General features: G+C 41.0%; 1 protein-coding gene across 1 annotated transcript in view; it reads right to left on the bottom strand.

Annotated features, from left to right (window-relative positions):
• Positions 1–573: 573 nt before the first annotated feature.
• Positions 574–22,498, bottom strand: part of ANXA4 (annexin A4) — a 70,687-nt gene continuing 48,762 nt past the window's right edge. The window contains exons 5-13 of the mRNA XM_006748017.3: positions 21,122–21,235; positions 20,206–20,296; positions 18,573–18,652; positions 16,800–16,856; positions 11,808–11,901; positions 8,482–8,577; positions 7,866–7,924; positions 6,789–6,911; positions 574–1,628 (exon numbers count right to left, since the gene is read on the bottom strand). Coding sequence (XP_006748080.1) covers positions 1,569–1,628; positions 6,789–6,911; positions 7,866–7,924; positions 8,482–8,577; positions 11,808–11,901; positions 16,800–16,856; positions 18,573–18,652; positions 20,206–20,296; positions 21,122–21,235 — 774 coding nt within the window. The 3' untranslated portion in view covers positions 574–1,568. The remainder of the gene's footprint in view (positions 1,629–6,788; positions 6,912–7,865; positions 7,925–8,481; positions 8,578–11,807; positions 11,902–16,799; positions 16,857–18,572; positions 18,653–20,205; positions 20,297–21,121; positions 21,236–22,498) is intronic.

Below are 22,498 nucleotides of genomic sequence, written 5' to 3'. Positions count from 1 at the left end.
ATTAATTGGAATGACTAAGTATTCATACAAATAGCCTTCACCAATAACTCAAGCTTTTGTAATAGGCAAGTAGAAACAAATTGAAAGAAATATCTTTATATTTCATCCATCAAAATACAACAGATATTATAGAATGAACAAAGAAGGCAATTATTCTTACTTAATACAAATGTTCTACTTAGTAGAACAGAGCGCATCACTCATTTCCAGAGAATAAATTAATACATTATTTTATACCATTAAGTAGTGTTTGGTATATGTGAACATTAGTTTTATAGCCATAAGTGTACATAAGACTATATTATTTTTTCTTAATGTAGTTTTTTTTTTTTTTTAAGATTTTATTTATTTCTTTGACAGAGAGAGCACAAGCAGGGGGAATAGTAGGTAGAGGGAGAGGGAGAAGCAGGTCCCCGCCAAGCAGGGGACCCTGGGATCATGACCTGATCCAAAGGCAGACGCTTAACCGACTGAGCCACCCAGGTGCTGCTTAATGTTGTAGTTTCTAATAGAAATTAAGTGACAGAAATTTTTTAAAGATAGTGGAAAATTCAATTAGAGAAAGAACATATGTCATTTTAAAGATACCATGTTTTATTAAAATTATTTTTCCATGTTGTATACAAACTGAACTTTTGAATAAAATCAAGTACAACTACAGAATAATTTCAGAGTTGAAAGGCACAATGCGAATGTAAATTGCTACAAATCAACAAAATTGAAAAACATTTTAAAAATTATTTTTAGCACAAAAAATTCCTTTAAGTAAATTCAGAACATTACACCATCACCAAAATAATACCTGGTTGGACACTTAATTTTTTCCATTCATCTTCCAGCTAGATTAAGATATTAACCATAATATTGTGGAATGTTCAGCATTTATGTTTGTTAACTACACATATATGATCTGTATAAGCACACTAAGAATTTAATTTGTTCAGACAAGTTGCTGATTTTGGTATACTTCAACCTGGAAAGAGTAAATAATCTTAATATAAGATGTGAGGAAGGAAGTCTCCCATGCAAACTTTTGTAGAGATCAACTAACAGTATAGACAAAATCTAAATAAAGGAGATTATTGGATGTCTTCAAAGTATGACCGTGTAAAATAGCAAATTGGATATTCTTATGAACTAAATGCTCACAATTTCAAATGAAGAAATTACTAGCCAGTTTGAGAATGGAATTAGGGAAGCAGAGTGATTTTAGGACAGTCTTTCAGTCTTCCACTTTCACCAAAACCATGAAATAAATTTAATACATTCCAATTTCTGTGAAACACAGATGAGGAAGAAATCTGTTAAAAACATGGAATACATTTTTATTTCTAACTTTAAATCTCCTGTTAGGTTTTATAAGCTTTGAAATGCAAGTACAGCTTTAAAGCCATCATAATGAGTAATTATAGATGAATAATAATACAGCCAGTCTATATCCTAGGAAGCATCTGTAGGCGTTTTAATTGGAAATGAGCAATGAGATAATGCTAATAGTAGTGTAGAAAAATGAACTTAAAAAAAAATTCAAAGTATTGGGAATCCTCCTATCCTTCTTGGATTTTATTTTAATCATCTCCTCCACAGAGAATGAGCAGTACCTTCCTGTAGTCTCCAGATGTGTCTCCCTGGGGGCAAGCGAAGCAAATGTACAGTCAGAGAAATGGGTTTCGACATGGAATACACAGTTCACAGTCATCTGTGTTAACTTTTTCAATCTTATCTGGCTTTTTCTCAGAGAGGTGTTTTTTAAAAATAACATTTGTTATTTTTTTATTGCAAAATAATACATGTTCAATGTAGAGAATAAAGACCTAATAGAAAAACATAAAAATCCTAATTCCACCAATCCAGAGATGACTATTCTTAACATTTTGGTGTGTGCATATCCTCCCAGACTTTTTTCTATGTGTGTAGGTTCCTGTGTGATGGGCCTATAGTGTTCTGTATTCTGCTTTTTTTACATAATGTAGACTATTTCCCTGTTTTAATTTATTAAATATTCTTCTACAACATCATTCTTTAATGGTTAAAAGGAATTCAATCGTATACAGGTAAAATTTATTTGATCACCCTCCCCCATTGTTAGATATTTGTTGTTTCCAGTTTTTCACTATTATAAACACGGTTGCAATAAGAATTATAGTTAAATTTTTGTGCATTTCTTCATGATTTAGTCAGGATAAATTTTCATAAAATGGGAATTACCAGATTAATCATCATGTATTTTCTTAAGTCTTTCAATATGTGTTGCAAAATAGCCTTCCAGAAAGGTGCTATAATTTCTACATATAATTTTTTATGGTCTAATTAACAGATCAGTTTTTGCTTGTGTTTCATGGGCACTAGAAAAGAGGGAATCTCGGGGCGCCTGGGTGGCTGGGGTAGGTAAGTGTCTGACTCTTGATTTCCACTCAAGTCATGATCTCACGGTTGTGAGACTGAGCCCAGCATTGGGCTCCATGTGCAGCGAGAGTCAGCTTGAGATTCTCTGTCTCTCCTTCTCCCTCTGCCCCTCCCTCCTGCACTCTCTCTAAAATAACTAAATATATCTTAAAAAAAAAAAAAAGATGGGGCGCCTGGGTAGCTCAGTCGGTTAAGCGTCTGCCTTCAGCTCTGGTCGTGATCCCAGGGTTCTGGGAATGAGCCCCACACGGGGCTCCCTGCTCAGCGGGCAGTCTGCTTCTCCCTCTCCCTCTGCTCCTCCCCCTGCTTGTGTTCTCTCTCTCAAATAAATAAATAAAATCTTAAAAATAAATAAATAAATAAAGAGGGAATCTCTGTCTATAGGATTCAAAGTTTAATATATAAATCTATTAAAATAAATCTTAATATATCCTTCTTTATGCTTTGCCTCATCAATCTGCCAGAGAATAAGGATGTGTTTGTTAAACTCTATCTGGCATACTATTGCCATTGATGTCTTCTTTTGGAGCTTCAAATTTCTTGTTTATAGATCTGAACGCAATACTGGCACCCAAAGTTTCATGCAACTTAATCTTGGTTGTGAATAGTTGCCTTTCTTAATATAAAGTAATCCATTTTTTCCTACTTAATGCTTTTTCTCCTTAAATTCTTCTTTTTCCTGATAGTGTAATCCCTGCTTTCTTTTTTATATTGTCAAATGTAAACTGCCTTTATTTTAAGCTACTTACATGTCACTGTGGTTTAGTTGTTCCTTATAAACAGCACAGACTTGGATTTTACATTTTTATATAACCTGAGGGCTTATTTATAACTTACATTTTGTCTTACTTCTGTCATTTTTTCTATTTTTTAAAGGATTCCATTTATTTATTTGTCAGAGAGAGAGAGCACACACAAGCAGGGAGAGAAGCAGGCTTCCTGCTGAGCAGGGAGCCCAACGTGGGTCTTGATCCCAGGACCCTGGGTTCACGACCTGAGCCGAAGGCAGATGCTTAACTGACTGAGTCACTCAGGTATCCCTGTCATTTTTTCCATTATTGACATATTTTATATATCTGTTCTCATCCTTCTGACAACTGTTATTAAATGGGCAATATATTCTTTATTTTTAATCTTTTCCAGTGTTGTGTGTGTACACATATATATTCACATATTTATATATATATATAAACATATAATATAAATATATTTATAGTGATGTTGCCTGAGCCGATCAATATTTTTGTACCCCATCATTTTAGTGCCTGTATAGTATTATATCGTATAAATTTTCCATAATTTATTTGAGTCATCCCCTATTGGTTAACAAAAATAATAATATATAATGAATTATGTACCGTAAGTATATACCATATAATTTATAAAATATAAATAACATAAAGTAATGTAAATATAAATAATACTAAGATAAAATATAGGGGCCCCTGGGTGGCTCATTCGTTAAGCGTCTGCCTTCGGCTCAGGTCATGATCCCAGGGTCCTGGGATCAAGCCCCGCATCGGGCTCTCTGCTTCACAGGAAGCCTGCTTCTCCCTCTCCCATTCCCCCTGCTTGTGTTCCCTCTTTCGCTGTGTCTCTTTCTGTCAAATAAATAAATAAAATCTTAAAAAAAAAAAAGAAAAAAGAAAAAGGTAAATGACCTTTAAAAAAATAAGATAAAATACAATATTTAGTTGACTTTTTTCACATTTTGTGAGATGATTTTATTCAAATTCTTTCATAAATATGGTAAAATATATATAACAAAATTTGCCATTTTAACCATTTAAAGTGTATAATTCAGTGGCACTAATTCACATTGTTGTGTAACCATCATCACTATTTCCAAAACCTTTTCATCTCCCCTACTCTGTAACCCACTAACCAATAACCTTCCATTTCCTTTCTCCCCCTGCTCCTGGTAACCTCTAATCTACTTTCTGTCTCTGTGAATTTACTTATTCTAAATATTTTGTGTAAGTACACAGAATCATACAGTATTTGTCCTTTTGTGTCTGGTTTATTCCACTCAGCATGTTCCAAAGGTACATCCATGTACCAGAAACTTCATTCCTTTTTATGTATGTATATACCTCATTTTGTTTATCCATTCATCTGTTGCTGGATATTTAGGTTGTTGCCACCTTTTGCTATTATGAATAATGTTTACATTACATGTTAGAGTCCCTGTTTTCATTTCTTTTGAGTATATAGCAGTGAGTGGAATTGCTGGGTCATTTGGTAATTCTATGTTTAACTATTTTTTAAAATATTTAACTCTTTGAGGAAGTGCCAGACTGTTTTTCACAGTGTCTGCACCATTTTACGTCCACACCAGCAATGTACAAAGGTTCCAATTTCTCCATATCCTCCCCAACATTTGTTATTTTCTGTTTTGTTTTTTAAGATTATAGTCATCCTAGTAGGTATGAAGTGGTATTTCATTGTTATTAAATGGGCAATATATTCTTGATAATAGCTTATCAAGGCAAATCTTCCCTAATGATTAATGATGTTAAGCATCTTTTTGTGTGCTTATTGGCCATTTGTTCACCTTCCTTGGAGAAATGTCTATTCAAATCCTTTGTCATTTTTAAATTGGGTTGTTTGTCTTTTTGTTGAGTTGTAGAAAACATTTTATATATTCTGGATAGTAAACCCTTACTAAATATGACTTGCAAATATTTTCTCCCATTCTGTGGATTAATGCATTTTTATTTTATTATTTTCTCTAAAGAAATTCCTAAACCTATAATAGCTAAGTAAGAGGTATATTTTATTTTTTAAACATTTATTGCTGGGGTGCCTGGAAGGCTCAGTCAGTTAAGGGTCTGACTCTGATTTCAGCTCAGGTCATGATCTCGGGGTCCTGTGATTGAACCTTGCATCAGGGTCTGAGCTCAGCAGGGAGTCCGCTTCTCTCTCTCTCTCTCTCTCTCTCCCCTTCTGCTCCTCCCCCCACTCGCACACCCATGCTCTCTCTCTCTCTCTCAAATAAATAAATATTTTTTAAAAAATAACAAACATTTATTGCCAAGCTGCCTCCCAGAAAGGTTAGACCAGTTTACAGTCCTGCCATAAGAGATGGTGAATTTTCCCCAAGCCCTTCTCAATGCTGGTTATGATCTCTTTAAACTTTGTTAAGGTATAAGGTGAAAGACGGTGATTTGTTTTTACTTACAATTCATTGTATATTATTGGTATTAATCATTCTATATATTTATTGTCCTTTGTGAAGTAAGTGCATGTTTTCTTTTTGGATTTTTTCCTTTTTCTTAGTGATTTGTAGAAGCTCTTCATATAGGGATATTAACTCTATATTATATAGTATAAATATATTTTCCCATAACTTCCCTTATAGTCATCCTTGAATCTAAAAAGTATTTTACTTACAGCTAGCTATATTTCAGCTCTGCAAAATAAAGTTACCTCATAGAAGGTCCAAAAATAGAAACAAGTCCCTAAATGCTTTGTATACATAGTAACAAACTCAGCAGCTCAAATCACCTCATAATTATACTCTGCAAGCTATGTGTAGGATTCAGAATATTTAATTCACGGATCAAATCCTGATTTGAAGTTTACTGTGCAGGCAACACCGGCTTCTAGGGAAGTGGGTCTTGGCTTCATATTCATGAGACCCTTCTGGCTTCCTCAGGAAGCGAAATCCCAGTAATGAGGGGTTTTGAGGGATGAGTCATTTCTCGTCACCCCTGTGCCAGGTTAGGACTCCTGGAAGTCTGCTGCCAGGTACAGAAAGGCAGCAATCCAGGGTAACTAACATGCTTTTCCGTGTTTTCAGCGGACCTCAGCTGGCCTGGGATAGGGTTCTGGATGACCGATTTAGTTGTATACCTTCCACCTTAAGCAGGTAGACAAAGAAACTGCATTGTTAAAACTATTCATTAAAATATACTCTTTCTCTGTCTGGGGTTAATATGAAATAACTACTATATTTAGAAGGCAAACATTTCCAGCTTTTAACCTGGCGGGAGATTTAAACATCTGTGTGAAAGGAGAGAAACTGGAAATACCTGAATTAGAGTACCATCTTTATTTATTTATTTAAAAGATTTTATTTATTTATTTTAGAGAGAGAATGAGAGAGAGAGCACATGAGAGGGGGGAGGGTCAGGGGGAGAAGCAGACTCCCCGCCAAGCAGGGAGCCCGATGCGGGACTCGATCCAGGGACTCCAGGCTCATGACCTGAGCCGAAGGCAGTCGCTTAACCAACTGAGCCACCCAGGCGCCCTAGAGTACCATCTTTAAAGGGGATGCTATCTGCCAGAGAGCAGCTAAGAAGTGTCTGAATGCCCAGGTTAGAACCCCATTCTTTCCTCCGAGCTTTCCCCTGGGCCAAGGCTGGGCTCTCGTGACCTACCTTGATGAAGGAGTACAGAGACTTTCCATAGAGCCTCTTGAAGTTTTCCCGGATGTCCATCATATCAATCTCTGCTCGAGAAACCATAATTCTAATGAGGGTTTCATCATCAGTGCCCAAGCCCTAAGGAAGAAAACAAGATCCATGCTGGTTTTCAGACGGTGTTCTTTAGCTTATCAAGGCAAATCTCTGCATGGCTCTCCTGATGATGTCCTTTGCACCACAACCTTAGAAAGACTGTGGAATACTCACCACAGTGTTCAAGGCTTTCCAACGTTCTGTGTTCTGACCAGAGAAGACCACTCCCTGCCACTGGAGACATACTCTGAATTCTCAGCCTGCTGCCTCGCCTGCAGATTCCTCCCCCTGAATGTCCTCCTTCCCTCCCCAGCCTTACCATCCTTCTTACCATATGAAATCCCCCCATATAAAGCTTCCTTGAAGGTCCTGCTCACAGATACCAACTTCTTTATATAGTCTTTTCTGATCCTCACCCCCTCAACAAATATTGAAAAATACTCTTTTTTCTGTGTTCCTATATATTTGGGTCCTCAACTACTGTCTTACATTCTATTTTGTTCTTGTTGGTGTTCTGCCCATACCTGCCTTCCCCTTCCTACCTTTTGATCTCTCCTGCACCTCCCATGGTTCCCAGCAAGGGTGTCTGCACACAGACTAATGCATGGTTAGGAGCTTGGGCTCTGAAGCCAGACTGCCAGTGTTTGCATCCCTGCTCCGTTATATCCTCACTGAGGACCTTGGACAAACTGCCTACCTCCCTATGCCTCATTTTTCTCATCTGTAAAATGGGGGTTAACAACAGTACCTGCCCCATACAGCTGTTGTAGGGATAAAATTAATCCATATGTATATGGCACTAGGAATAGTGATCACTATTATTATAAGTACTCAATAAATATTACCTAGTATTATCATTAGCAGGCACTCAGTGAAGTATTTGATGAACTGAATATCTCAGGCTGATTTTGGTTAATTTGTGTGGGAAACATAAGTAAACATGAAGGCAGACATAAGACAGGTTGGGGTCATTCAGATGCTAAAAATGAGGCCATTTACCTTCATAGATTTATAAAGCCTTTCAGCAAAATATGCAGATTTGTTCCTCATGCACTTTACTGTTAAGAGATGAAAAAAAGAAATAAAAAATTACAGATAAAATCTATGAGAAAAAAGTGACAGTTGTTCCCCCTGTTTCTACAAGGTATGAAATAGTATCTCTTGATTGCTTTGTCGGAAAAATTTTAGTCCAACAACGTTTTATGAACATAGGCCATGGAGAAGTAATTAATAAAGTAATTAATTGGAGAAATAATAAAGGTAATTAAAGCAAAAGGCAGCATACAGTTTCAAAATGATTACTATCTACACCATATGAAACTGTTATTAGTTCTAGCCATTCATAGACTTGCAAGATGCAGCTACTGTAGGATTATCTTTCCAGCATACTGAGATCTAAAGGCACAGAGGATATAAGATATATAAAGCTACATAATACAATAACAATCAGATCATATATAATACTTCTTGTTTAAAATTCTGGATCTCATTATGAGTGATTTAAACATTTTTTTTAATCCCTGAAAACAAAAAACTGTATCTCCATGACAACAAACTGGTAAGGAGGACAGTCTATAAACATTTGTTTCTCCGCTCCCCGCCCCTACCAGCTTACCTATGGCCAGCAGAGTATCTTCAAAACTACCAGATGTTTCAGATTTAATACTCTGCTCAATATCCTTCTGTGATATCCTTTTGTATTCATCAAACACTACAAACAATAACAAAGTGGAATTATAAATAATAAAAAAAGAATAGAGGAAATGAAAATTTATGGAGAGAATGAGCATCTTTCTAGAGCTCACTCTTTATTCTTTGGCATACATCAAGAGGAAATTAATTAGCAATGTCAGTGAGAACCCAAGAGGCATGTAGCAAGTGGAATGGGTGCTGGAGAGGACGAAGGACTATTGTGCCTCTCGGAGGATATCAGGCAAGCCCTTTCCCTTATTTGGGACCCCGCTCTCTCACACATAAAATGGAAATAACGTCTGGAGAGATTTGCTTTCTTTTCTCGTTGTTCCCTTAATGAGCAGAACATGTCTTTTTGTAATTTTGGCCCTGGAAATCACCTGTATATCACCTTCCTTTTGGCTCATCAAAACTAGAGCAATTCAACCCCTTCAAGACTGAGTTACATTTGATAACCAAATGGCTGCATCTTTTAATAGACTGTAACATAATTTTTTTTTCACTTTTTGCCAAATATTTTTTAATGTGATAAACCTATTTTCCTCTTACTGCCTTCTTCTGGAGCTTCTTAGAGTGGATATTTATCTTCTTTTTTTTTTTTTTTTTAAAGATTTTATTTATTTATTTGACAGAGAGAGACAGCGAGAGCAGGAACACAAGCAGGGGGAGCGGGAGAGGGAGAAGCGGGCTTCCTGCTGAGCAGGGAGCCCGATGTGGGACTCGATCCCTGGACCCTAGGATCATGACCTGAGCCGAAGGCAGACGCTTAACGACTGAGTCACCCAGGCGCCCCTGGATATTTATCTTCTTAACATTGCTTTCTTTGGGGTGCTGCCCCAGGCCCCCCATCAGGGTGATTCTCACAGGGCTGTCAATCCAGGGACACCCCTGCCCCCTAACATACACCAAAAGCTCTACCAAGTGAGTGGGCAGTTCACTGAACCAGAACCAGTCTTACCCTCCTGGGGATTTTTAAATTGAGCAGATCGTGGGGATGGCCAAAAGCACTGAGTCATCTTTAACCTTAGAGAACATAGGATTCACCTGGGAAACCTGGGAGACTTTCCTAGATGTCACTTTCAGGGATTTTAAGTCAGCCAGTCTGAAGTAGGGGTTCAAGAATCAGCATTTTCAACGAAGACCAGACTTTGGGAAACTGCCTTACAAATAAAATATGTGACTCCCTTCCACTGAGATCCCCAGATCTGCCTTGATTTCTGTACTTCCTGGAAATGTTTGGCTCTCCCTTCAATTCAGTGAGCCACCAGTATTTTCCATTTTCCCTCTTGTCCCATTCTGTATTATTTCTTTTTCTTACTTAAGTTGGAGTCTGTGTCTATTGCTTAGGATCAAAAGATCTAATTGACACATTTTCTTTTTTTTTTTTAAAGATTTTATTTATTTATTTTTGTGCACGTGCACACGAGAGAGAGAGAGAGCGCAAGCACATGAGCGGGGGGGGGGGTAGGGGTAGGGGCAGAGGGAGAAGCAAACTCTCCATTGAGCAGGGAGCTGGATGCGGACCTGATCCCAGAATCCTGGGATCATGACCTGAGCCGAAGGCAGACGCTTAACCGACTGAGCCACCCAGGCGCCCTAATTGACACATTTTCTAAGCCTTAGTTTTTCTCCACTGTAAAATGGGGGAAATAATGGCTGCCCCAATGGGATGTTGCAACAAACAATGCCTGTAATATGCTTAGCACTGGGGGCGTCTGGGCGGCTCAGTTCGCTAAGCATCTGCCTTCAGTTCAGGTCATGGTCCCAGCGTCCTGGGATTGAGACCCGCATTCGGGCTCCCTGCTCAACGGGGAGCCTGCTTCTCCCTCTGCCCACAGCTCCCCCTGCTTGTGCTCTCTCTCTTTCTGTCAAATAACAATAAAAAAAATCTTTAATATGCTTAGCACTGCACCTAGAAGATAATTAATAAAACCTTAGTTATTTGAATCCTCACTATTATTGTTGGTTGGTAAAAAAATTATGAAGTTTTCTTTATCCCAAGAGTGCTTAGATTTTCTTCCAGTGGTTTACAAGCAGATATTTTATAACTTCCCAACAATTGACTTGGGGCTAGAAGTGAAAATTGTTATTTGCATTTTTTGAGGACCTGCAGTTCTTGGAAAATACCACCAGGGGGAGATTTATGTACTTAGTCATCCGGCAAGAAAGGGAAGGCGAAGAAACGGGGAGCTCAGTCAGAAGTTGGTGCATCTGATGGTAGCCCATGACATTTATTAACAGGTGTAATCACCTATTTTTAGTCACTGTGGAATATCCGGAAAAAATACAACTTCCAAATGTGTTGTAATTTTCAATTATGTTTTCAATTTACTGAACTCATTCTCAAATTTCCCATAGGTTTTGTAAATTGTGTGTGATTATAAGGCATGGTGGGCTTAAAAAATGATGATGCAACATAAACACCTAAAGAACTTACATAAAAGATGAAATATCTTATTAAATCCTTATTGCTGTTTACAAGAAGAAAATAAACCTGATGACAAATGTGCTACAATTTTTTTCCCCAAAGAAGTTAAAAGCACATTACAAAGACTAAGCATTATCAGAAGCAAATTAGAAACATTACACATAGGAAATAAAATTTGGAATTATCCACTATTTATCTTATGCAACATACTCCCTAAAGAAATCATTTCTATTAACTTTACAACTTGGATATTAACTAGGGATAAATGTCAACCAACAATTTTATTTTATTGCTCACTGATGTACTAAAGATTTTTTCTTACATAACTAAAATGAAATGGGGCTGCTTTAGAAAAAGGACTGACCGTGAAGGTTTGGTTTCCTACAAACAGAAATGCCAAACTCCTATCAATATGTTGTATATCTGCTAATTATTCATAATTAAACTTTCAGCGGGCACCTGGGTGGCGCAGTCGGTTAAGCGTCTGCCTTCAGCTCAGGTCATGATCTCCGGGTGCTGGGATCGAGCCCCATGTCGGGCTCCCCGCTCAGTGGAGAGTCTGCTTCTCCCTGTCCCTTTCCCTCTGCTCCTCCCCCTCACTCATCCTCTCTCTCTCAAATAAATGAAATCTTTAAAAAAAGAAAAAAAGAAATTGGCCCTCATGCACATCGTTGTACTCATACATCTCCAAGGTAAAACATCTAGGACAATTCAGTACAATCTGTTCTTTGTACAAGTAAAGGGGGAAAATTCTCAATTAATAATGGACAATAGTTTTCATCGTCTCTCATTTTCTTTGGAAGATGAGGCAAGCGCCTTACCATGCAACAGATGATTTCGGTTCCGGGAACAGAGAACAGTTAGAAATTTCACCTCATCTGTCCCCCATTTCTTCTCTCCAGCCTCATACAGGTCCTGAAGCCAAACAAAGCACAAGTTTAAACCATCACAGAGAAGGTACCAGGAAACATGCAAATATTTCCAGAACATCAAAGAGTTGAGCTGGCTCTGTTTTATTTTGTTGGTGATGGGTGTGGGAATGCTCTTTGTGATGAGTGGCAATGACTCAAGATTTTTCCTTAGGTATAAAACTAATGGGACCTTGGGGCGCCTGGCTGGCTTAGTCAGTTAAGCATCCGATGCTTGATTTCAGCTCAGGTTATGATCTCAGGGTCTTAAGATTGAGCCCCGCCTTCGCTCCATGCTGGGCGTGGAACGTGCTTAGGATTCTCTCCCTCCCTCTGCCCCTTCCTGCCCTGGCCCCCAAAAAAGACTAATGGGAAAGTCAGAGCAAGCACCAGCAGCTCCCAATATACGGACTACATAGTTCTCTCTTTTTCTTTTTTTAAAGATTTTATTTCTAAGTAGTCTCTACACCCAACGTGGGGCTTGAACTCACAACCCTGAGATCAAGAGTCACATGCTCCACTGACTGAGCCAGCCAGGTGCCCCACATTGTTTTATCTTAAGAGCTAAAAGGCATGCCCTAGACTAGCTGTTCTGTACAGCAGCCACCAACCAAATGTGGCTATTTACATTTTTTTTTAAAGATTTTATTTACTTATTTGACAGAGAAAAAGAGAGCACAAGCAGGGGGAGCGGTAGGCAGAGGGAGAGTGAGAAGCAGGCTTCCCGCTGAGCAGGGAGCCCGAGGCGGGGGCTCGATCCCAGGGCCCTGGGATCATAACCTGAGCCAAAGGCGGACGCTTAATGACTGAGCCACCCAGGCGCCCTGACTATTTACATTTTAACTAAAATTAAATTAAAAATTCACTCTTCAATCATACTAGCTATATTTCAAGTGCTCAGTGGCCACATGTGGCTGGTCTGACTGAGAAGTTGAATTTTAAATTAAATTAAATTTAGTTAATTAAAACTAGCTAGTGGCTACCCATACTAGACAACGCCAATGTAAACATTTTTAGCATCACAGAAAGTTCTATCGGACAACACTGCTCTGGAATGATCTGTGATTTGCTTGAGGCTACGGAAGGTCTCACAGTAGAACCAGGACCCATTAGTAATTGCTTACATTCCTTTTTTTTTTCTTCATAATTGCTTATATTCCAAACAGGTAGGACTATAAGAAATTCTGGTCGCTTTAACTCCATTACTGATAAATCAAAACTAGTATTCCTATCACCTCACTGCTATTTAAAAAAACAAAGAAAATAGGGGTGCCTGGGTGGCTCAGTCGTTGAGCATCTGCCTTCGGCTCAGGTCATGATCCCAGGGTCCTGGGATCGAGCCCCGCATCGGGCTCCCTGCTCCACGGGAAGCCTGCCTCTCCCTCTCCCACTCCCCCTGCTTGTGTTCCTTCTCTCACCATGTCTCTCTCTGCCAAATAAATAAATAAAATCTTTAAAAAAAAAAATAAACAAAATAGCAAGTGTTGGCGAGGATGTAGAGAAACTGGAACCCTGTGCAGTTGATGAGAATGGAGAATGATGCAACTGCTACAGAAAACAGTATGGTTGTTCCTGAAAAAATTAAAAATAGAATTACCACAGGATCTAATACTACTACTTCTGAGTATACAGCAAAAAGAACTGAAAGCAGATCTTACAGAGATATTTGTATACCATGTTCATAGCAGCATTATTCACAATAGCCAAAAGGTAGAAGCAACCCAAACTGTCCATTGACATGTGAACGGAAAAGCAAAGTGTGGGTGTATGCATGCAATGGAATGCTATGCAGCCTTACAAAGGAAGGGAATTCTGACACAGGCTGCAACGTGGATGAACCTTGAGGACATTATGCTAAGTGAAATAAGCCAGTTACCCAAACACTGAATACTGTGTGATTAACTTGTATGAGACCTCTAGAGAGGTCAAACTTCTAGAAACAGGAAGCCAAATTGTGGTTGTCAGTGGCTGGCGGGAGGGAGAGATGAGCTGTTTAATGGGTATATAGTTTCAGTTCTGTGAGGTGAGAAAGTTCTGGAGATGGGCTGTACAAGAATGTGCATAGAGTTCACACTACTGAACTGTATATTTAAAAACAGTCAAGATGGCAAATTTTATGTTATGTGTATTTTATTAAAAACAAATGTTTTTAAACTATTTATAATCAGCAGCTGGCTTGTTAAATTTTTCAAAATGCCCTTATTTGACACATTTTGTCACTCTGTGGGCTTACTTCCATCTCCTCATTCTTCGTTTCTTTGTCTAATTTCCTCACTGCTTTAGAGTCAGTTCACAGAACCGTGGAATTTTAAAGCTCGAAGGGCACAAAGGCTTCATCTAAGTAGTAAAGTAATAAACTGTAAAATTCAGATTTCCACTGAAGATCATTTCTCATGAGCCCCTCTAGCTCCCTTTATCTCTTCTTGCTCTTCATTCGGCTTCATGTTCATCTGTTATTTTCTCACTTTTTTTTTTTTAGCTCTTGTTTCATTGAAATCTGTTTTTCTCTCAACCTGAAATCTGTGTCTTCCTTACAGTATGGTGACATTTGCCTCCCTTCTTGCTTCTGTGTATTCACAGGCCACATGGTGTTTGGGCTGAGGCATCTGTGGCTTTTCATGCTCTTCCATTCTTAAATGATGAGCAGCCTATCCGGATATGGTTTTTCCCTCCAGAACAAGGTGAGTGGATTCTTCCTGGAGCGCCTCACTTTTTATTTGCATGGATTTCAAGCAGGAGCACCAGTTGCTTGTCCACGGAGGGCAGCCGAGACACAGGAGTTCCCTGAGGAATTTCTTCCTGTTTGCATGAAGCCACAATGCCTGCTTCTGGCTTGGAGCTGGGGGGGATCAGCCGTTTTTCTGGGGTAGAAATGTCTTTCCAGAGTCGTTGGCCCAGGTTCGCTGCCCATCTGGCATTTTAATGGCTCTCCTCCATAGTTTCCAGTGTTGCTGCAGATTTTCCCTATTTTTATATTTGCTGGTTTGTTTGTTTTTCAGAAGAAGGCAATCAAAATGTGTCATCTAGCCAAAACTCTTAAGGGCATTTTTAATGTAGTTTTACTATATCACCAGTTTCTTTCTAAAGTGGGAATTCTGAGTGCTCCCGGTTATGTCCTTTGGTGCAAGTTTCATCCCAAGAACAGATACAATTGGACTTGCTGGATAACAGCCTCTATATTTTAAGATTTATACCTTTTATAAGTAACCATTACCTAATTCCACCTGCCCTGATCATTCTTCTCATCTCAAACTCACTTACTTTCCTCTGTCAAAATCAAGATATAATACCCACTGTTTGCAAATACTCCCCTTGTTGCTGATACAAGTCACAGAGCAAAGGCTGAAAAGGTTTTCCTCCTGTTTTATCCTCTAAGAGCTGAAATCTCAGCTGCAGTTGTTCTTAAATTTCTCACCTCTTGGTAAAGACTTGAAAGGATCCAGAAAAACCTAGTCTGAGCTCTACTCCCTCTGTCCAACTTCCCCAGCCCAAACTTACTTGGAAGCCCCTTTTCACCCCGATCACTCCCAAGGGGAACTGTGCTCCTTGAAGAGCCCCTAAAACATTTGTTCATTGAATTGCATGGTTTTAAAAAATTAGACCTGGATTCTAAGAGCCCAATTCCACCAGCTATGTGATCTGGGACAAGTTATTTAAATCTTTGCATCAGTTTCTTAATCTCTAAAGCATACGAAATAATAATATCTACTCCACAGATGTGTTGTAAGGAAAAAGCATAAGGTTGTTAATGCAATGCCTGGCACCTAGGAGACCCATGAGAAACCGACGGTGGGTATAATGTCTCCGGAATAAATTGCTCACTAACTCTTCATTTAATTTGAGATTCACCTGGGCTGTGGAGGCTCTTTCCAACATGCTTCCAAAAATGCTGTCCTTGAGGTAGCTGAAATTCACATAAGCATCCTGGAGTTCCAATGTCTTCAATACTTCCTCCCTCCTCAAAGCTTCTGGATTAAAGGCAATTTCCTATTTCTCCAGTATGGGATGGGCCCCCCTGTATCCTCAGAACTCTTATGACATGATTACCCCTCTCCCTTCTGGTGAAAGCAATAGGTTCTTTCCTGTAGAATCCATAGTGATTCGTTCCTCACATACTGAATGGGACCAATCCTTCCCTGTGGTTGTATGTCGGTTAGGAGTACAGGGTCTAGATCCAAATTGCCCAGGTTCAAACCCTAGTTCTTCCATGTATTACCTGTGAACTTGAGCAAGGAACTGGACTACTGTAAGCCTCAATTCCCTCATCCATAAAATGGGGATAGCAGTACTTGGTCCGTGGGGTTACTGCAAGGATTCAACGACATACTTCGTGTCAAGAGCTCACAACAGTGTTTGGTACCTGGTAAGGACCTGTTTTTTATTAGCTATTGTAATTAGTGTTATCTGGCCACAGTAAATGAATCGGGGTTGGTGCCAGGGTAGCCATTAGTGGGCTGGGCACCAGGGAAACAACTGCTTCTTGGGGTTTGATATTAATTTTACCCAACAGGGTACACACTGTGCCAAGCTCTTTTACACAGGTTCTATCAAACATTCTCTCTGGGGAAGTAAAAATGCAAGGTAAACAAAGCGTAGGCAGGTCCCTTCACCTCCAGGTGATTCAGAAGACACTCCATGGTTCTCTGGGGTGGCCATACCATGATCTCAATGTCAAGAACCCAAGGATCTTATATAATAATGCCCTGTGTCACCCCAAGCCCCAGGTATATTTCTGCAAGAAATTTCTGCTATTAAAGGTCATCTGTGGGAATCTTTTTTTTTTTTTTTTTTTAATAGAACATATCCCAGCCTGGCCAATATACACTGAAATATAAATATAAAAGGGAGTCCACCAACTAAGGCCTTACTGGCAAAAGAAAAGAAAGAAACTGCAGTTCTACTAACCTGAGCATCCTGTCTCATGAGAGCATCATCCAGATAATTTCCTTCGTCCCTGCCACCCTGAGAAAAACAAAGCAAAGAGAATGAGACAGTATCCATGAAGACAGAATGTCTGGGAACCCAAGGACATGGTCATTAGACTGAATGCCAACAGGGGTCACACTTCCAGCCTAGGGAGGGATGAATGTGCTTCCATTATTCCTGTGGCTCTAACCTGTGCCTAGAAAACATTACCAACCAGAGAGCCAGCGATTCCTGAATACTGCGCAGGTATCTATGCCAGGAGAAGCGAAGGAGGTGAACCGCGCCTGCTGACCGCCCCTCCCCTGCGCCACCACCCCCACGCCTGTCTTCTTAGCTGACCAAGGCCTTCCTAACTGGCAAATCTACATTGATCAATTCTGCCAAACAGGGGCTGGGAACAGAAGAAAATCAAGAGTTTAGGACCAGCGGTGGGGCTTAAGGAGCATGTGAAAATGCTCCATCCCTCACGGACACCAGCTCCTGGGGAGGGCGGGGTTGAAGCCTTGGAGGAAGGCTTAAGGAGCCACAAAACAGGCGACTTTCCTCTGGTTTGTTAGACTATTTTTATTTGCTATGCGGTCTCAGTATTCTATGGTCTAGGCATGGCTTGGCAGAATGCTAAATCTGGGAGGCAAAGAACAAAATGGGTAGGAAATAAGAAAAGCAGGCTGGCGTTATTAAGTATCAGAGACAGGGGAGAGAGAGGGTGGGAGATGATTTCCAGGGTCCTGCTTTGTTGGAAGAAGAGCAACAGTATTAACAGAAACAGGCAAGTCAGGAAGATGAGCCGGTTTGGGGGGTGGGGGCGGCGGAGAGAAATGAGTTCAGATTTAGGTTAGGAGGCCTGATTTGAGGAAGCACCTTAGAAAGCAGTGAGAAATGAGTCTTATACTCAGGAAGGAGGTCGGGATAAAGATAAAATTTGGAAGTCAGGTGAAATATCTCATGGATGCATCATCTATTTTCTGGCGCCTCTGATCCCACACTAGCCCAGTCCTGCTTTATTTCTCATCTGGAATATTGAAGTAACTACCTACTTGGCCTCCCAGCCTCCAGTTCAACTGATCTTACACAACACTATTACATTACTCTTCTGAAAATGCAGTTCCCTCCAGCATTCCCAAACCTTCAGTCCCTACTCTTGCAACAGGGGATCCCAGGTCTTCCTTCCACCTTGCTCCTAGAATTGCCTGCCAACTGCTCAGTCGGTTGTTGACTGACATGAAACACCCCATGGTTCCTGCCTCCTTGCCTCTTTCTGGCTGTTCTTCCTGTGTGTGATGCACCCACCTACACCTCTGCTTCTTGAAATCCTAGCAAACCTCCAGGTCCTCTCCGAACCGGCACCTCTGTCATGAAGGCTTTTCTTTTGTTTCTGCAACCAGACTCTCTCCTTGAACCTTCTTTTTACTCTGTTCCTCTCCTTGGGCACTTTTCCTGCTTTTATTACAGCAACCTGTGTACCTGATATATAAATATAATATTTATATATGTGATAATATAAACTCATAAAGCAAGGGTATCTGGCATGTATTAGGTACTTGTATATGCAAATTTGAATAAATGGGTATGCGTGACTACCCAGAGTCTCTAAAAGAAAGAAGATGAAAACAACAGGCCCAAGAACAACACCTGGGGAATATTCACATTTGGGAGGATGAGAGGATGAGAAAGTCTGGAGAAGAGATAAGGAGTGAGCGCCCCAAAGAACTCAACCCCTGTCAGAAGCAGCCCACAGAGGGAGCAACTCACAGCGGACAGAGACACCAGCACCCTCTGGAACATGAACGAAGTGTCAGAGCGAATGTCATCTTCAAGGCTCCGCCCATACTCTGGCAAGAGAGCAAAATGAGCTGCATCAGGAGAGAGTCCTGCCCAGCACCGCGTCCTGCTCCAGAGCCGTCTGCCCTCCCCAGGATTAGTCAGTTTACTGAAGCAGCTCCTCATGAGGGTTTTCACCCTGCACACAGTTTTTCAAAAACTGAACACTGATGAAATGGTCAAGGTAGGATTAGAGGAAACAAGATGTTCCTGTTCCTTAACATGGGAGGTCGAGGGGTGCCTGGGTGGCTCAGTTGGTTAAGCCTCTGCCTTCGGCTCAGGTCATGATCCCGGGGTCCTGGGATGGAGCCCCGCATCCGGCTCCCTGCTCTGCGGGGAGCCTGCTTCTCCCTCTGCCTCTGCCTGCCATTCCCCCTGCTTGTGCTCGCTATCTCTCTGTCAGATAAATAAGTAAGTAAAATCTTTAAAAAAAAAATTTAAAAGAAAGAAAAAAAACATGGGAGGTCAAGAAGGCTGCGGCTGTAATCCTCCCTCTGTGGTTCCTACTGCCCAGGGCTCTGTCCTCACTGTGGTTCTCAGTGACATAGAGAATGGTGACAGTTGAAAGGAAAACAGAAAGCAGCTTCTGAACCCATGTTTGGGGACCTGCAGGGGGCTGTCAGGCCCAAATTCCAGCACGTGCCTTCTGAGAGTTTCCCCCAGAGAAGCTCTAACCCTTCACAGCCCCTCAGGTTTAGAAAACCTATATTCAGCAGACGTGGGGATCTGAGTGCTTGAACCAAGCTCCCAAGGTCTAGTATCTCCTGCTCTGAACACTTACCAAAAAACTCTTATTGTTTTGTTTTCTTTCTACCAGAGTAGTGCATGTTTGCTATGGGAAACTTAGGGAAAAACAAATAGATAAAATGAAGGAGGGAAAAAAAAAACCCCCACAAAACTCTACCATAATCCCTTTAATGAAATTTAATAATATCCTTCAATATACATTTTGGTGACTACATAATACTCCACTGTGTGGGTGCACCATATTTTGCTTAGTCAATATGCTACTGTTGGATATTTTTAGCTGTATGAACAATACCAAATAAGCACTTTAGGATCTAAACCTTTGCGCATTTTTTTATTGCCCTCTTAGGGCAAAAAGACATATTTTAAAGGCTCTTCATAAGTATCATCCTCTGGAGATTTTTAAGAGGGCAGTAAATGTCTATCTTTCTGAGATGGCTGGAGGGTATACAGTCCCGTCTGGAGGTAGGAAGTTGGGCTAGACAGCCCCTCCAGGCCATTCCCTAGAATAAGATTCTTTGGTGCCACCACTTTTGAACAAGCACGTTTGATTCTCTGCTTGATAATAAGAACCTTCCAACTTTCAGGGTCATAAAATGCTACACGGGGTGGCTTCAGTGGAGTGGCATCTTAACCAGAGAAGTCTTGAGAAGCCAACAGACTGTCATTTCCCTAGACAGGGATCTGCCTGAAACTGAGGATCCCTCATGGTCAGTGTTGCTATGAGGAGAGTTTAATCTGTAGGTAACGACCCGCTGCTAGTTTACTTCTCAAATCACAGCGAAGCCTCAACAGGGCCACTGAGGACACTACATACGAAGCTGGTAGGTCTGGTTTATGCGCCGGATCTCCTCGGGCGTCCGGGAGGCCAGGATCTCAATCAGGCAGCCCTCATCCGTGCCAGCTCCCTACACACGAAACCCAGAGGAGAGGGAGTTAGGAGCCAGTTCACAGTGTTGAATCCCAGACACAGACGCATATATAGCCAGGAATCTGCAGAGAATAAAGACAACCCACGGGGTTCTAGCAACGGGATTTGCTAATTTTAAGTGTCCTGCCCAAATTCCAATGTATTTATCGTAATTGTTTTTAGTAATAACAAACATTTATGGGCTGTTTGTATTGGATGGTTATTGTGCCAGGTTATGGACAGTGCCTGCCCTCTGGGGGCGCTTAGTCTCTCCTTGACTTCCCCTGTACTTTTCCTCTGAAGGGCAGAATCTTCTGGCAAAGACTGTCAACCTCTTTGCTCTCCCAGAACCTTCCACAAGGCTGCTCACGGACAAGGCTGGGGAGGGTAACTGTATTTGAATTTCGTAGTTGATCATTCAAAACTGGCAGACCCTGGACTGGGGCACAGTGGACCCGGCAATGAGGGAGGCCAAGAACCCTTTCTGACAGTTCTGAGGCTACAGCGGACCCAGAGGCTGCACTGGGTCCGCCATAAAGCTTCATGTCTCAGAAGCAGCTACACAGCAAGGAAGCTCCTGGAGCTGCACTAGGGGCACAACCATCACCGCCCCCCCCCGAGCCACGGGAAAGAGCAAATGACTGCCTCACGTCGTCGGGAACAACCCTTGCGTGACGACTGCTGCGATGTAATGTCACGTTCTCGCGCTGTCACCAACGAGGGGAACTCTCTCTCCTGTGCCTCCCCGTCCCCCCTCTCACAAGGCTTTTGTCGCTTTCTTGAGGAAGCTGGTCAGCGGCTGCAGGACAGCAGGGCCACACACCTTCACGGCCCTCCGCAGCTCCTGCACGTCGTACAGCACGGTGGGCGTCATCATCCCCACGATCACCCGCTCGAAGTTGCCACTCAGTTCCGACTTCAAGTCCTCTATCAGGTCCTGCAAGGCAAGCAAGGGGCTCTGTGTAACTGCCACGCTAACTTAAACCAGCCGCTCTCGCAGGGTGGGCCGGGGCTGCCTGGGGTCTCCAGACCCCTTCAGGGGGCCTGCACGGTCGCGACTCTCTTCATGATAGCACGAAGACGGCATTTGCCTTTTCACTGTCATTCTCTCACAGTTGTACAGTGGAGTTTTGCAAAGGCTACCGGAGACATGTACCTTTCTACAATTATGTTACAAGGCTTTTTTTTTTTTTAAGATTTTATTTATTTATTTGACAGAGAGAGAGAGAGCACAAGTAGGCAGAGTGGCAGGCAGAGGGAGAGGGAGAAGCAGGCCTCCCGCTGAGCAGGGAGCCCGATGCGGGGCTCGATCCCAGGACCCCGGGATCATGACCTGAGCCGAAGGCAGCCGCTTAACTGACTGAGCCACCCAGGCGCCCCTGTTACAAGGCTTTTTAAATGCCCCCTTTCCAACTACGTATCTGTACAAGACCAGATTTTCTTCCTATGCTTCAACCAAAACCACGCATCACCACAAACAGTGCAAAAGCAGATATGAGAATCCAACTGTCCTCCGTTAAGCCAGGCATTAAAGAACTTTGCAAAATGTAAAACAATGCCAATTTTCTTGCTAAATGTTTTTGTCTTGGAATGTATAGCTATTTTTCATAAAAGTGTTATTTATATTAACATGTAATGTGTTTATTATTTTTAAATAAGTTAACAGACATATTTTTTAAATGCCTGTTTTAATTTCTAATATGGCAAATGTCAATAGATATAATCCACAAAAAGAAAAAAGTCCTCAATAACTTAAGTAAAAGGATCTTGAGATCAAAAAGTTTGTAGACTCTGACTTAAATGTATTCACTCACTTAGCAATGTACTTTGAATATATTTCCAAGTCAGTAATCACCTATGACATTTTTAACAGCTGCTAAAATTTCTATATGTAGGTGCAATATAATTTCTTTCATTGGTCCCCTGTTTCTATTTTCGTACCGTTACGTATACATGCATTTAGCTGTATCTTTGTGATCATTCATGATTATTTCTTAAGACTCAATTCCTAAAAAGAAATGTAATTCTTTGGACGAAGGACCAAATTCTAAAGAAGTTTATTCACATCTCCTCCTAGAACAGGTCAGAGAGTTCAAGAACCCACTTAAGATCAACCAATATAAGAAGCTGAGATACTGTTCAAGTCAGATCTCTGATTCTCACAAACCTGACTGCACAGCCCTGTATTTCAAATCCACAC

Source organism: Leptonychotes weddellii, chromosome 10, assembly GCF_054177405.1.
Source record: "Leptonychotes weddellii isolate Sample4059 chromosome 10, ASM5417740v2, whole genome shotgun sequence".
NCBI classification, from domain to species: Eukaryota; Metazoa; Chordata; class Mammalia; order Carnivora; family Phocidae; genus Leptonychotes; species Leptonychotes weddellii.
Note: the sequence above shows the minus strand (reverse complement) of the source record. Positions and strands in the feature narration are given on the sequence as shown.